Genomic DNA, 16,479 nt, shown 5'->3' with positions numbered 1-16,479 from the left:
ACACACGCGAGACAGATAGGTCAACACGGAGGTGTTCCATGGTTCTGAGGACCAGACGGTACAGGAGGAACACGGTGGAACCTTGGAGGAACCTGATGAAGCTCAATCTGAGTAGAAACTTCACCGTCCCCGTATAGGAACCCCATTTCAAAAAAAGTTAGGACGTTTACATTTTCAGCATTTAGCGGACGCTTTAATCCAAAACAACTGAGGGTCAAGGACCCAACAGTGGCAACCTGGCAGGGGTGGGTTTGAACCAGCGACCTTCTACTCACTAGTCCAGTACCTTAACCACTAGTACACCTGGCCAGGGACAGAGACGAAATCAGAGTGAGAAGTTGAACTAGTCCTGAAACGTTCCACAACCACTGTGTTCCAAACGAACTTCTCTCTCACCATCTACTGTACATGATATGGTGAAAAGATTCAGTCCGTCTAGGGTGAGACCAGAACCTTAGAGGTGTCGTAAATAGGGCTTAGTAGTCAAGGTACTGGACTAGTAATCAGAAGGTCGCTGGTTCAAGACCCACCACTGCCAGGTTGCCACTGTTGGGCCCTTGAGCGAGGCCCTTAACCCTCTATTGCTTAGACTGTATACTGTCACAGTACTGTAAGTCGCTTTTGTGAACGTAATAAATAGAGCCACACGGGATCTGGAGCGCTTCGGAACGCTGTTCTTGCATAACACGGTCCGCCGCTGCATCGAGAAACGCAGCCTGAACCTCCATTACACATCAGTTCTACACAGAAGCGCCTCGAAAACAGAGCGCGTGTGCTGGAGCGGCCTGCCTGCAGTCCAGATCTGTCTCTTACCATGAAGAGGAGAATCAGACGACGCCGAGGGCGGACTGTCGAGCAGCTGAACTCTCGTATCCAGCAAGAACGGAGCCATTCGTGTCCTCTGAGACTGAGGTGATGGAAAGCTCGCTTGACTGTGAACAGTGAGAGCTGTGTATAAGCTGTGATTGATTCAGGACACGCCCGTTTTTCTGTGTGACTGTCTGGGTTTTCTGGTCCACGCGTCTTTCAATAGGTGTGGTCAAACTCCCCTTATTTACAGCGTACGGGCACAGAGAAGTCAGAAGTCAGTCGATCAAACACTATAACAGGCTCCACTCCTCTGGGAAGGATTTTGGAGTGTGTCTGTGAGAACTTGTGCCCCTTTAGACTGAACAGCCTTTCACTAACGTTCCGATTTATAAGCAGTTTGGACATTCATTCTCAACCCTCACTTCACTTGCAGCTATAACAGACTCTACTCTCCTTGGAGAGCTTATTACAGGATTTTGGAATATGTCTGTGAGAACTTGTGCCAATTTAGGTTAAAGTCTGTTTTACAAATGTTCTGATTTGGTCCACACATCTTTCAATATGAGCAGTCAAACTCCCCTTATTTACAGCGTACGGGCACAGAGAAGTCAGTCGATCACACACCCCCCCCGTTAGCCTGTTTGGGGACGCCGGCGGGTGATAATCGGGTGAGATGGGATCAGCCGGCGTTATGAATCTGTCCTCTCCCGTTAGCCGACGCGGCGCTAGATAAAAGCCCGACCCCGAGCGGACGAGCGGCCGCGCTCTGGAGACGCCGGCTGAGCCGACACGCGTTAACGTCCGTTTAACCTGGTTTGCTGTCGCTATTGGGCCATCACGCCGGAGCTAACGTTCCCAGAAGCCCCTGCTAATCCAATTTGGAGCTGAAAAGTCGTGCGGGGCCGAGCGACCGGGGGACGGGCGCAATCTAATTTGGACGCAGAACGGCCGAGCGCGGCTCCCCCTTCAGGCTGTATAACACGCACACACACACACACACACACACACACGCGCGCACACACGCACACGCACACACACACACACACACACACACACACACACACACACACACACACACAATTACAGCCATGAATTACAGCGAGTACAAAGCTAACGCTAACAGCCGCCGCCATTTCAGCTCAGCCCGTGTGAAAATGATGGGCCGTTATTGGACGCTGCAGGCGACTGGACTGAAGGGCCGGCGTTTTTTTATCATCATTATGGACGCGAGCAGACACGGCGCAGTTCGCTAGCACGCACACACACACGCGCGCACATGTGCTAGCACGGTCTTGCTACAGGCGGGACGCAGCTCACTCTGATGTGGGTCCAGCGAATTTAAGCTTCTGGCTCGTCGATGAAACGAAGAAAACATGTCGTTTATTAGAGCAGAGCAGCAACACCTGACCAAAACTACGTGGACACCACTTCTAACTGACCTTTGAGTTCATGTGGTTCCTTGTTCTTGAGGGCCTCGATCAGGGGCCCGACAGTGCCAACCTGGCAGTGAACCAAGGACCTTCCGATAAGCAGTCCAGTACCTTAACCACTACTAACCAGCACATTACATCAACTCCATAGTAGAAAACCTTCACTTGCAGCTATAACAGACTCTACTCTTTTGGGAAGGTTTATTACAGGATTTTGGAGTGTGTCTGTGAGAACTTGTGCCCATTTAGGCTGAAAAGGTTTTCGCTTATGTTCCGATTCATCCCAAATGTGCTCAATGTGCTGGATATCTGAGCCTCACATTGAAGCTCTGCTGGATCAGAACGTGAGCAGAAGCAGGAGGATGAAGACGATGAGGAGAATAGAAGACCGGCGTCTCGACTCGACTCGTCTGTGAGATAAAAGCGAGGCGGAGGGGGGGGGGGGGCGGTGGATGGGGGGGGGGGGGGGGCTGTAATAAACCATTATTTGCTCCTCGTTTCTCTCGTGCTGAGGTGAAAATGCTGCGGGCGGGAACACAAAGGCCGAATCACCGCGGGTGGAAATGCAGGTCGAGGTCGGCGCGGCTTTGTGAGCCACTTCACCCGCCGCACGGGCGCGGCCCCGGCTTCAGAGAGGACCCGGATAAGAGGTGAAGACGTTTCCACTTTGGTGGGCTCACACTGGTCAGGGGTCGGGGGGGGGGGGGGGGGGAAGTACAGCCCAGGAAAGAGCAGTGGTGTTCCAAATCCAACGTTCTACAGAGGGTACGAGGTCTGGAGGAGGTTCCGTTAGAATTAACAGGCGTCTATTAGGAGATACAGGCCAAAAGTATGTGGACACCCTTAATAATGAAAGGTAAAGACATGCAGTGATGAGCCAAAACATTAAAACCACCCCAAAATTACGTTAGGTGGGTGGTCCTAATGTTTTGGCTCATCTGTGTAACATAAATGATGAGCTTCCTGCTTTGAAGCAACAGTTTAAGGAAGGTCCTTTTTGTTCTGTGCACAATACAAGGTCCATAAAGAATGGATTAACTGGGATGAATTGGAATGTCGACTGTGAGTCAGACCTTTACATTTTCAGCGTTTAGCGGCCGCTTTTATCCAAAGCGACTTACAGAACCGTGATAGTATTTTTATCTAAGCACTTGACACTTAAGGGCCTTGCTTAAGGGCCCAACAGTGGGCCCATAGTGGGGCTTGAACCTGCAACCCTTCGATTACTAGTCCCACATTTAAAGTGGTCTAAAGTCAGCGCCTGATTTCCAAAAGCTTTTATAAGCTAAAAAGGCACAAATGCTCACAGACACACTCCAAAACCCTGCGGAAAGCCTCCTGAGAAGATGAGGGTGCTCAGGTGTCCACACACTTCTGGTCACACAGAGGTCAGGTTTTACCTTCTTGGTGAGCGAGTCGTCCGAGTCGGGCGGCATGCGGGTGGACACGTGGAACATGACCTCCACGGTGGAGGTGGAGAAGTAGGGCATGGTCAGCCCCGTGCTCTTGTTCCTCTGGAGACCCCCCATGAAGCCGCAGTGACTGGTCAGGTCCACCTGCACACACACACACACACACACACGAACACAAGACGGGTGAATACGAGCGGTCCGGCCGGCGGGCGTGGCTAAGATCAGAGGGGAGCGGTTACCTCCCAGCCCAGCCCGGAGACGAAGTCCTCGTACGCCTGACTGCCGGCGGTGTTGGACAGGATGGAGTGCTTGTCCTCCTGACCCTCGGCCACGTAAAACACCGCGATCTTGTGCGTCTCGCGGCTACGGAAACAAGAGTTCAATGTCAGATCAAAGGCGTGGGATTTCAACGCTTCGTTGAGTCATATCCAATTCCCTAGAGATTCAAGCTGCCAGCGAACACACGTGCAGGCGCCTCGAGCAGCCAGCAGAGGGCGCATCTGCAGCGGAAATACATTTACACTTTTATCCAAAGTGACTTACAGTACTGTGACAGTATACTGTCTAAGCAATTGAGGGTTAAGGGCCTCGCTCAGGGGCCCGACAGTGGCAACCTGTCAGCGGTGGGTCTAGAACCAGCAACCTTTCGATTACTAGTCCAGTACCTTAACCACTAGGCTACGACTGACCCACAAAGTGCAGATCTGAAGATCTCGGGCTTCTTCTAAAGGGTTACGGCTTTGCTCAGTGGTCCAGCGGTGGTGTGATTTAAACCAGCAACCTTCTTTCTTTTTTTACCCAATCCAGTCAAGGCCATTTGGCTCTCCGGTGCTCCCCCGTGCAGTTGCCTCGAGCAGCCAGCAGAGGTCACTTTCACCTCTTACAGCACAGCCGAGATTCAAACCGGCGACCTTCCGATAGACGTGGACTCACCACTGTCGCGAGTCCAGGTTCTTCAGCTCCCTCAGCAGCTTCTCGTTCTTCTTCAGGAGGTGGAAACTGCTCCTGCAACACCAACGACAGCAAAAGTGTGGGAATTTGTGCCCGGGCGGATCAGCTAGGACATCGATAGTGTTCCCGGGCGACTTACGGCGCCGAAGGTTCCGGCCAAACCGATCTGGACAAACCGCCGCCGGGCCGGAACCTTCGGCACCATAGGTCGCGCCGCCACACGTGTAGATGGTGCACGTCTCCGGCGCACTCGCTCTTCCGATCCCAACCTGACGCGAGATAATAAAAAAGCACCTCTCGCTCTCCCTCTTTTCTTTCTTTCCTTTCCGAAGGCGGTGAATCACGAGTAAAAGCCGCGCCGCGCTCTCTAAAAAGCCCCTTTTTTTTATTTTTTTTGTTTCCCGCTCCTTTCCTCGCGCCTAAAGAGCCTCTTTATTAGCTTGTTGCGGCATAATGGCGCTTCATTTCGCCCGTTGAAAGCGAGCCATTTGGAGAGACGCGGCACAAAAGAAAAGAGGCGCGAGCCGGCGTCGGCAAATGACGGCTGAATGCCCCCGGAGGACGGCTCCTCATTAAAGAGGCGCGCCGCTCGCCCCTGTTCCGCGCTCCTCACCTTTCCGACGGACGGGTTTTAAACCGTGAAGCTGCTTCTGTTTTATTATTTCTTTATAATAATTCCGAACCCGAATGAAAGGCAGACGGAGAGACGCGTGACGGAGCGCAGAAGAATTACCCGGCGAGCCGGCCGCCCTGCGCTCCCAGACCGATGCCGTTACATTAACCACCCACAAAAAAAAACAAAGCAATTATTCATAATCAGCCATTACACCGGATAAAGGAGAGCTGCTAATGAGCCGATGAGCGGAGGACGCTCAGAACGTCCAAGGATTCCATTTATTTTCCATGTCCGCTCACTTCTACAAGATCTCAGAAAATCCATGGAGTCAATTTATCTGGACGGCGCTTTTTTTTACAAAGATTCCAGGTCCAAAACCCTCTAAAGAGCACAGGGGCCCACAAGGAGCAAGAGGAACCCTGAGAGGAACCCTCAAAGGAACCTTCTACATCTGGATGAATTATCACTAGATTAAAAGTTCATCTATAATCTGCATAACGATGGGTTGGAGGACGTTGGGCTGAAGAACGATGAGATAAAAGATGTTGGGCTGAAGAATGTTGGGGTTTTACTGGGTTGGAGACTGTTAAAAAATAAGTGTTAAAAAACACTGGATTAGAGAAGTTTGGGGTTACGTGCTTGGTTGGGGTTTGAAAATGTTGGTGTTTTATGGGGTTGGATAATTTTGGGGTTTTATAGTTTAAAAATGTGTCGAAAAATGCTGGATTGAGGAATTATGGGATTTTATTGGGTAGAAGAATTCTGAGTTATCATAAAGTTGGAGAACGTTTGGTTGGAGAATGATGGGTTGGAGAATGATGGGTTGGAGAATGATGGGTTGGAGAACGTTTGGTTGGAGAATGATGGGTTGGAGAATGATGGGTTGGAGAACGTTTGGTTGGAGAATGATGGGTTGGGCTGAACTGAGGATTTATGGGGTTTTATTGGGTTGGAGAATGATGGGATTTCATGAGATCAGAGAACAATGGATTGGACAGTATTGGTTTGGAGAATGATGGTATTTCTTGAAGTTGGAGAATGACAGGTTTGATGAGGTTGGGGTTATATGGAGTTGGTTTGAAGGATCTTTTTGTAGAACCTTAGTGATGTTGAGGAATCACAGGTTGAAGGGATTTATGGATTGGAGTATGTTGGGATTTTGTGAGGTTGGAGTTGTTTGGTGTTGGTTTGAAGAGATTTGAAGGATCTTTTTTGAGGAACCTTGGTGATGTTTGGTAATTACAGGTTGAAGGGCTTGGATGGATTGGAAAATGTTGGGTTGGGTTGGAATGACACTGGGTTGGGGAGTGATGGATTGGAGGATGTTAAGCTTTATGGGGTTTTATTGGGTTAGAGAATGTTGGGGTTTGGTAAGGTTGGAGTTATTTGGAGTTGGTTTGAAGGATCTTTCTGAGGAACCTTGGTGATGTTGGGGAATCACCAGCTGAAGGATTAAATTTTACTCTGGATGTTTGATGGAGAACATTTGGAGATTTGAATTTTTGGGTCGATGTTTCTCATTTTTGAAGAACGATGATGGACGTTCTCACCTTTTCTCCCAGGAGTTCATGCCCAGGATGTTGAGGAGCAGTCTGCAGTAGTAGAAGGCGGACTGGGATTTTCGGGGCGTGGGCTCGGGCTGCTCCGGGGCCTTCAGGTTGAGGTCGTTGCCGTGTTTCCCGGTGAAGTCCCACTCCTCGGCGCTCTGCTTCAGGATGGCGTTGATCACGTCGTTCTCCTGTTTCTCGGAGACGCAGCAGGGCGGCTGAGCCGGGACGTTCAGCAGCGTTCCGGTTCTCTGGAGGCACTCGGGACTCGAGGTTCCTAAATACTGCAGCACCTCGTCCAGAACGTCCTCGCCGTCCTGCAGGGAGTCCCAGCTCGGGATCATCTCACAGCAGCGGCGCTTCGCCAGCGGCGCCATCGTCTCCAGAACCGCCTCCTCCTCCTGGTCCTCCTCCGGAGGGGCGTCCTTCTCACCTCCAGAATCTCGCTCCTCGCTGCGCTCCCCGTCGCCCCCCGGAGGGTCGGAGCACGCGTCCGGGCGTGCCCGTGGCCCCCGATCGGCGCACTGAGGCGGGCCGTAGAGGACGGCCGAATCCCACGAGTGCTTGCCGGAGATGTCCCTGATGACCACGCGCACGCGGGCGTCGGGGGCCAGCAGACCCGCCGGCATGTCGTCGTCCGGGCGGATCTGCAGGCAGGACAGCAGGGTGGAGCCGTTCAGGACGAAGAACTGCAGGTTGGGGGTGTGGAAGAGCTCGGGGGCGAGGTCGGCGCTCGTGCAGTACGGGTTGTCCTGGTTCTCGCACACCTGGCTGGTGAGGGCGGCCGGACCGCCGGCGCCCATGGGGAAGTGACCCAGGTGGTTCAGGAGGTGAGAGACGACGGTCCGAGCGGCGATGGAGATCAGACCCTGCTGCATACGGCTTCTCACTGAGGGGGGGGGAAGACACGGGGGTCAAAACGGACCAGTTTATCATCGCCAGACGTACCCTAGCCAAAAGTATTCGGACACCTGAGCGTGAGCTCGGTTTCAAAAACAAACCGTATTAAAATATAACGATCTTTCAGCTAGATCAACCAAAACCTAAAACGAAATGTACTTAACTAATAAAAATTTGTGGCAATCTGGTCCCACTGTGGTTTACAAGCGGTAACATAAAGCCTCCACAAGGGGGTGCTCATGTACGAGTTCATTCCATTTTTATTTACCTTTTAAAATGAGTTCATTTCATTCTATTTAGGCCTGCGACCCTGAGCTGGAACAACAGCCGCTCTTCTGAGAAGCTTCTCACAGGACTTCGAGGTGTGAGTATGGGAATTTGTGCCTGTTTACTAGTACAAAAGAGCATTTCTCAAGCCGAGAAAGCCTCGAAACTGCCCAAACCGGTGGAGAAAAGACACTTTCCTCTATTAGATTAATCTGGGAGCAAAAGGACAAACGTCCCTAAATACCGCCACGCCCCCCCTCCCAAAAAAACATTAGCACAGACGCCGTAACCGTCCACGTGAGCGCAGCCCGAACATCCCAGGGTCCAGGTTTCTGTATTAAGCCAGGTGAAGGAGTTGTGGAGTATGAGGAGAATTGGTGCCGGAGGTGGTGTTGGAGGGGGGTTGGGGGGGGTGGAGGACACATGCCTGGTACAGACTCGGGTTCATTAGGAGCTACAGACCTCCTGCTGGTTATCAGAAGCCAGTGCAGGAATTAAAGCAGCATGGGGCAGAACGGAGAGAACGGCGGACGCGGCGCGGCATCATGCCGAGCTCATTCGCCGTCTCACACCCGCCACTCACCACCGAGCCCATTTAAGTTCAGACGGAGGGTGCGCGGGGTTCAGAGTGACGCCGGTGTACTCGCTCCACCTGCATCCTCCATCCGCCGATATTATTTTCTATTTCATTCCTGCATTTTCTCCCTATTCTTCTAGTTTAGTCGTAGCCGGTTCCTCTTCCTCTGCGAGGAGGGTATATGAGGGTATATTCTCCTGACACGCCCTCCCTCCGACACATGCGCACCCCTTCTTATCCCCCCCGTACTTCGGTTGATCGGCGGTGAGGTCGGTCTCGCTCACGGAGAGTCACGCACTGATCTCCGTACATGCCATCGAAGACCCCGCCCACTTTTCAGTCCCGTCTTTTTCCCACCCAGCAGACTAGCAACCGATTTTGCCTGCTGCACCGCCGGTCGTGTCTGCTAGGGGGCGCCCAGTCGACCGGTAGCAGAGCCACCAGTTTAATCACCTCCAGTTATGTTAAACTGACTCACAATTATGAGTTAGGGGCCTTGTTTAGGGGCCCGACTGTGGAAGCTTGGTGGTGGTGGTTGGGCTTAAACCAGCAACCTTGTGATTACTAGTTCAGTACCTTAACCACTAAACTACCCCTGATTTGAAATCGTTTCCATTGATTCGAGTGTAGAGGTATCACGGTGCCGCCCGAAAATCTGCCCTGTGATAAACCTTTCGCCCCAATGAATCGGACCCACCGCGACCCTGACCGGGACAAACCCGATGGCGGTACCTTCAGCGACGGGCTGGATCTTGGCCGAGCGCTCCGAGTCGGGCGAGTGCAGAGGCTCGGGTTCCTTCAGCCCCTCCAGCACCAGGAAGGGGTCGAAGGTGGAACTGCTGAGGTCCGACAGGTTCAGGGGGAAGTAGCGGAGGTTCCCGAAACTCTGGGCTCCGTACACGCACCCGTGCAGCACCTGCAACGCATTCAAGGGAAGAGCGGCGACCACTTTATTAGGAACACCTGAACTGCACCTGTAATTGATGTGAATTGTGGGTATACAATTACTAACTGTAGCGCATATGTGGCTCTGTCAAGTGCTTTACCTTGCACGCTAATAAGCAGGTAATGTGTAGTAGGTGCAGCAGTGTTGTTGGGATATTTTATTACCTGAGTGTCGACGCTGGGAGGAGCATCCCAACAACACTGCTGCACCTACACGTACATGTTCAGTATTTAGCAGACGCCTTTATCCAAAGCGACTTACAACTGAGACAGTACACATTGTAAGCAACTGAGTGTTGAGGGCCTTGCTTAAGGGCCCAACAGTGGCAAGCTGGCCGATGCGGGGCTTGAACCAGTGACCTTCTGATTACTAGTCCTGTACCCTAACCGCTGAGCTACCGCTGCACTATTTATCAACATGCAGGGTAAAGAAGCTGAAAGAGCAGCAGATGCACTACTGTTAGTAATTGTATACCCACCGGGATCATCTGTACCGTAGGCGTGGCTTATAAAACACTCATCGAATGTAATAAAGCGGACGGGTGTTTAATATGATAGCCCCAAGTATGGAAGGTTGTATGTTCCGACTGCAACAGCGGCCCCTAGTGGCAGGTCGAGATGTCAGTAGGAGTGGTGGAGGAATACACCGAGTGTAGTGTGCTCCTCCGTATGTGTTAAAGCTCTCTGGAGGCTGGACAGGACCAGGCCGGCCGAGTGGACCGAGATATGGAGCGTATAAAAATAATTTGGGAGTGTGTGTGTGTGTGTGTGTGTGTGAGAGTGTGTGTGTGTGTGTGTGTGTGTGTGAGACCTTGTAGATGGCACTGAGGACGGTCCGGTCCTCCTTCTCTTTGCTCTGTGAAAGGCTCTGGACGGGCTGCAGGAGGGTTGTTGGAGGAAGAGCCATCACCCAGTCCAACAAACACAGCAGGAGGGACACCACCAGCTACACACACACACACACACACACACACACACACACACACACACACACACACACACAGGTTTACATCCACTCACTGTCACTGCTTAATCCTAAATGAATCCTTTGCTGTATGTTCTACTAGTGCAATCAGGGTTTCATTACAAATAACGTGTAGTAGGTGTAGCAGTGTTGTTGGGATTTTGCACCACTTTAGTGTGGATGCTCGTCCACAAATGAAAACATGACAGACTCCAGTGCAGTCGCTAAACAGCACCTGATAATAAACCTAAACAATGCTGTCGACGTTCTGTGTGTAGCAGCAGGTGCAGCAGTGTTGTTAGGATTCGGCCTCTTTATTAGGAACACCCAACAACACTGCTGCACCTGCTAGACTCGTACGTGCAACGTCATCACATTGGCTTATAAAATCAGGAATAAATGCAGGTACCAGAGGTTGGCATTCCTAATAAAGTGCTCAGCGTGTGTGTGTGTGTGTGTGTGTGTGTGTGTGTGTGTGTGTGTGTGTGTGTGTACCCTCTTATCCAGTTCGTGAGGCGAGGACTCGGTAGTAGGTAGTAAGTAGGTGATCGTAGCGATCAGAATCTGCACAGAGGGCGAAAAAAAACCACATAATTAATTAATTGATTAATTAATATTACAAAAATCGCTGCATCCCAAACTACATAACATCAACATCAAAGCACAGTGGCGTGGAAATGAAACGCTGCCCATTCAGATCGTTTTTCCTACGACATATTAGGTCCGACTGGTCCAGAATAAAGTCTAGAAAAGGTGTCCAGTACATTTTGGATGGTAGAAGCCGATCGACGCCTCATGAGGTCAGAATTTGGAGCGGCTGCGTCCCAAATCACACACCGCTGCACTAAGTATGAGGTGTAATCAGTGCACTCCCAGTGCTTCGGTTCCACACTGTGCAGCACCGTGCAGGATGTGATTTGGGACGCAGGCTGGAAAGTGCGACCGTACTGTAGCACGAGCAGAAATATCTGGACAGAAGGGAACGGTGAGAACTGGAGCAAACGTTAAGCCTATTTCTTCACTTTAAACCTTCGCTGCAGGACTTGGCTTGTCTACGTGAGTTCGAGTTCTGACGTTCGGGAAAATGTGGGCGTGGTCACACTAAGAATCTCTGAGCCACGCCTGGGTAGATTTGCCACCGGCTCCCGCTGTGGTTCCGTGCAGTCCTAGAGCCTAAGAAATGAACTCTAAGCCTTTTCCAGACCGATGTGCTTAGGAACCAACTTATTAAATAAAGCACATCAGTCCGGAAAAGGGTTACAGTTCCATCTCTTAGGCTCTGGGACTCCACTGAACCACAGCGGGAGCCGGTAGCAAATCTACCCAGGAGCACAGTTTCCCTGTAGACACTTTAAGATTTACGTTGTAGGGCGGTGTAGGGTGGGGTTACCTCGACTATTTTCTTGGGCGTGTCGGGAGGGAACCTCTGTAGATGATCCACGTAGTTGATGAGCAGGTGCAGGATGTCCGACGCCACCAGAGCCACGGCTTTATTCGGAAACTGGCCACAACGAACAAGAAAGAAATCAGGAATGAGTCGGGTGATCAGTAACAGCGTCACTGCCACAGTCGAGCAAGCTTTGTATCAGCAAAGGTCTTCAGGTGTGAGCGGATTACTTGTATACGAGTGGCGAGTATCAGATCAGATCTGCATTAAGAGCTAGGATATATTTTAAGTGACGTGTACGGCGCCCTCTGGTGGCCATTCAGCTCAGTACTACCGCTGCTGAACACGTGCTTACCGGGTACGCCAGGGGAAACGAAGGTTTTGTGTTGCTCCAATTTATTAATCAATCTATATGGTGGGAAATACGCAAATGTACTAGCTAAGGGTTTAGTTACACACTATGTGGCACACGTGATGCCGTTTGGGATACAGCCTGGAAATGCAGTCACAAACAAGTCCAACAGAACTCAATCAAACAGTAAGCCTATTTCAGAAAGCCTGACCTGTGTGTGGGCTGATTTGGCTTAATTTGAGGCCAAGACAGGCGTGGTCACACTCAATTTCCATATTTACACCCACTTTTCCAATGTTTAAAACAGTTTAAAATCACGTCTCTGTTTTATCAGACGCTTCTCTTGGCTAGCACTGGCTCCCGCTATGGTTCGGTGGAGACCTAGAGCCTAAAATAAGGCACTATAAGCCCTTCCAGACTGACTTTACCCCACACACCAAACCCGGCGCACGAAATGTTAAGAGTAGTACAGAAAACGCACGTCTTAATATCCTGTTAAATACTTCATTTTATTATTTAATTACTCAATTAATATTAGCGAAGCGAAGATGTGAAGAGCGAACCCTCGTTTACCTTCAGGGTAACACAGATGACGTTGAGAGCCTCTTTGATCTGGGGGTGACGGGTACCATGGACCAGCTCCTCACAGAGCCAGATACCCAAACTACACAGCGCCACACACCTGAGCGAGACAGAAGAACAATGGAACACACAAAAGGAAGCACATGCTAACCAATTATAAAAGCGTCTGTGTGTGTGTGTGTGTGTGTGTGTGTGTGTGTGTGTGTGTGTTACCTGGCGGGGGCGGAGGGTTCGTCTCGGGCTGAGGCCAGAATGTGTTTGATTATGTGTTCCTGCAACACACACACACACACACACACACACACATTTTAAGGTGGATTGTGAGTGATATTCGGGGCTGATATTCACCCGTCCATAAACTTACGACTCCTGAGCCACAAATCGCATCTACTACTAGTTCCAACCGAGCAATCTGATTGGCTGGTGGTACATGCATGTGTAGCCTAGTGGTTAAGATCCTGGACTAGTAATCAGAAGGTCGCTTGTTCAAGCCCCACCACTGCCAGATTGCTGCTGTTGATTGCTGCAGTCGGGCCCTCGAGCAAGGCCCTTAACTCTCGATCACTCAGACTGTATACTGTCACAGTGCTGTAAGGCTGAAAATGTAACTGCACCACCATGGCTGGCCGAGGAGAGCTGCAGACTAGCACCCCTCGGTCCACATCCCACACTGTCCGAGCTGACATGCTCCTCAGGGACCTTGACCAGTTCGAAGCGAATGAACCATGGCTCGTTATCTATAAACACAGGACGCGTGTCGGTGCCCGTGACTCCGGTACCTTGACGTCCTTGAACTTGGTCGTGATGACATCGGCGGTGGTGGGGTGCAGGGCGGGGAGCTCGTCGTACAGATTGGGGAAGCACACCAGAGACCCCAGCAGGATCTGAGCCTCCACCCTGGGGGCCTGAGGACGAGATGGAGATCAGTGAATCAGTGGAAAAACACTGGTGAGTGTGTACTGTGTGAAATGGGAACGCTGCTGGAGATCAGCGGTGCAGTGGCGCCACCTGCTGGACACCGAACGAACTGCAGAGACAATAAGAGGCGGTAAATCGATCAAAATTAAACAAACAAACAAACAAACAAAAACAACATGCAGATAGGAACCCTCCTGGACCTTTTGCACCCTTTATTAAGCTGTGGGTTTTTAAAGCCACACCAGGGTCTATAAGGGCCCCTAATTAAAACCCAACCATGAAGTCCAGGGAACTGCCTGTGGACCTTCACTATTCATCAGGGTGAGGACGTAACACACCATCACAGGGGCATCAATCATTCTGAAATCGAAGAAGCCTGGTTCCCTCCCTCAGGCACAGCACAGCCCACTGTGCCCAGTCAGACTGACAGCACCGTATGGGATTGGATTTTTCTCATGAATGGTTCATAAACACACAAAGCCCCCGACCTCTTCTTTTTACCCGCTAGAAGTGGCTGGGGTCTTCCCGAGAGAGCCACACGATGCCGTCGGTGGCCAGCAGAGGTTGTAACCGTTTTGACCACTGTGCCCCCCCCACCCCGAGCGCCCGTTACTCACGTTGAGCGAGGAGCAGGCCGTCACGCGGCTGGCTGCAGCGATGAAGTCCAGGATGAGCGTGGTGGCTCCGGGCAGGCCGATGGAGAAGAAGCGCGGCGAGCAGTGTTTGATGATGGTGTTCACTATGTCCTACACACACACACACACACACACACACACAGGTCATGTGAGCACACTCAGCATCTCGTACGCCAAATTCCAAGAAAGACGAAACAGCAGTCTAGCACCTGCACTCTCTTAACAAGCAGGGACTTGATGAGAACGAGCTCGTCTAGATGGAAGCATGTGTCGGTCCTAAATGTGTTCGTACCCCCTCGGCATTAATGGAGTCTCTTCATGGTGTTGATGTTGGCACCAACACGCTGTGTGAGGGGTCGAAGGTCACAGGCATTCAAGGCCTCGCCCTTAAGCACAGAGATTTCCCTAAACTAACTGAATCCTTTAATAATGTTTTGGACTGTAGAGGGTGAAATTCCTTGCCGCGTTACAGTGAGTGAGTCGTTCACTTTATTTATTTTTTGGTCTGTAGATGCCAGCTGTGCCAGTGTTACCTGGTCCTGGTGCAGGAGGCCACAGTGCATGATGTTGTAGAAGTGGGTGAGGAAGTCCGAGTTGGGCGACACGTCCTGCGTCCTCTTCATGATCTTACAGATCAGCTTATAGGCGTGGAGCTTCCCCTGCTTATACTTCTCCGACAGCATGGTGGCCTAGCACGCACACACACACACACACGCACGCACACACGCACGCACGCACACACACACACACACACACACACACACACACACACACAATAGTAATAAAACACACAATGCAACACACACACACACACACGCACACACAATAGTAATAAAACACACAATAAAACAAACACACACACACACACACAATAGTAATAAAACACACAATACAACATACACAAACACACAATAACACACACACACACACAATAGTAATAAAACACACAATAAAACACACACACACACACACACACACACAATAGTAATAAAACACACAATAAAACACACACACACACACACACAATAGTAATAAAACACACACACACACACACACAATAGTAATAAAACACACAATAAAACACACACACACAATAGTAATAAAACACACAATACAACATACACAAACACACAATAACACACACACACACAATAGTAATAAAACACACACACACACACACACACACACAATAGTAATAAAACACACAATAAAAAACACACACACACACACACAATAGTAATAAAACACACAATAACACACACACACACACACACACACACACACAATAGTAATAAAACACACAGTAAAACATACACACATACACATACACACACACACACACACAATAGTAATAAAACACACAATGCAACACACACACACACACAATAGTAATAAAACACACAATAACACACACACACACAATAGTAATAAAACACACAATAAAACACACACACACACACACACACACACAATAGTAATAAAACACACAATAAAACACACACACACACACACAATAGTAATAAAACACACAATAACACACACACACACACACACACACACAATAGTAATAAAACACACAGTAAAACATACACACACACACACACACACACACACACACACACAATAGTAATAAAACACACAATAAAACAAACACACACACACACACAATAATAAAACACACAATACAACATACACAAACACACAAAAACACACACACACACAATAGTAATAAAACACACAATACAACATACACAAACACACAATAACACACACACACACACAATAGTAATAAAACACACAATAAAACACACACACACACACACACAATAGTAATAAAACACACAATAAAACACACACACACACACACACAATAGTAATAAAACACACACACACACACACACAATAGTAATAAAACACACAATAAAACACACACACACACACACAATAGTAATAAAACACACAATAAAACACACACACACAATAGTAATAAAACACACAATACAACATACACAAACACACAATAACACACACACACACAATAGTAATAAAACACACAATAACACACACACACACACACACACAATAGTAATAAAACACACAATAACACACACACACACACACACACACACAATAGTAATAAAACACACAGTAAAACATACACACATACACATACACACACACACACA

At 49.7% G+C, this 16,479-nt stretch overlaps 1 protein-coding gene across 4 annotated transcripts in view; it reads right to left on the bottom strand.

The window, feature by feature from the left end:
* Positions 1 to 3,337: 3,337 nt before the first annotated feature.
* Positions 3,338 to 16,479, bottom strand: part of ralgapa1 (Ral GTPase activating protein catalytic subunit alpha 1) — a 44,903-nt gene continuing 31,761 nt past the window's right edge. For 3 of the 4 annotated variants that reach the window (XM_063007495.1, XM_063007496.1, XM_063007497.1), the window contains 13 exons: positions 14,827 to 14,982; positions 14,276 to 14,404; positions 13,520 to 13,645; positions 12,954 to 13,012; positions 12,732 to 12,840; positions 11,810 to 11,920; positions 10,915 to 10,983; positions 10,267 to 10,401; positions 9,243 to 9,426; positions 6,770 to 7,655; positions 4,586 to 4,657; positions 3,892 to 4,015; positions 3,339 to 3,796 (listed from right to left, as the gene is read on the bottom strand). In XM_063007495.1, the coding sequence (XP_062863565.1) occupies positions 3,479 to 3,796; positions 3,892 to 4,015; positions 4,586 to 4,657; positions 6,770 to 7,655; positions 9,243 to 9,426; positions 10,267 to 10,401; positions 10,915 to 10,983; positions 11,810 to 11,920; positions 12,732 to 12,840; positions 12,954 to 13,012; positions 13,520 to 13,645; positions 14,276 to 14,404; positions 14,827 to 14,982 (2,478 nt within the window). In that variant the 3' untranslated portion in view covers positions 3,339 to 3,478. Of the gene's footprint in view, positions 3,797 to 3,891; positions 4,016 to 4,585; positions 4,658 to 6,769; positions 7,656 to 9,242; positions 9,427 to 10,266; positions 10,402 to 10,914; positions 10,984 to 11,809; positions 11,921 to 12,731; positions 12,841 to 12,953; positions 13,013 to 13,519; positions 13,646 to 14,275; positions 14,405 to 14,826; positions 14,983 to 16,479 lie in introns of all 4 variants that reach the window. The other variant, XM_063007494.1, reaches the window with a different exon arrangement.

Source organism: Trichomycterus rosablanca, chromosome 13, assembly GCF_030014385.1.
Source record: "Trichomycterus rosablanca isolate fTriRos1 chromosome 13, fTriRos1.hap1, whole genome shotgun sequence".
NCBI lineage: Eukaryota > Metazoa > Chordata > Actinopteri > Siluriformes > Trichomycteridae > Trichomycterus > Trichomycterus rosablanca.
This window is presented reverse-complemented; position numbering and strand designations above follow the sequence as displayed.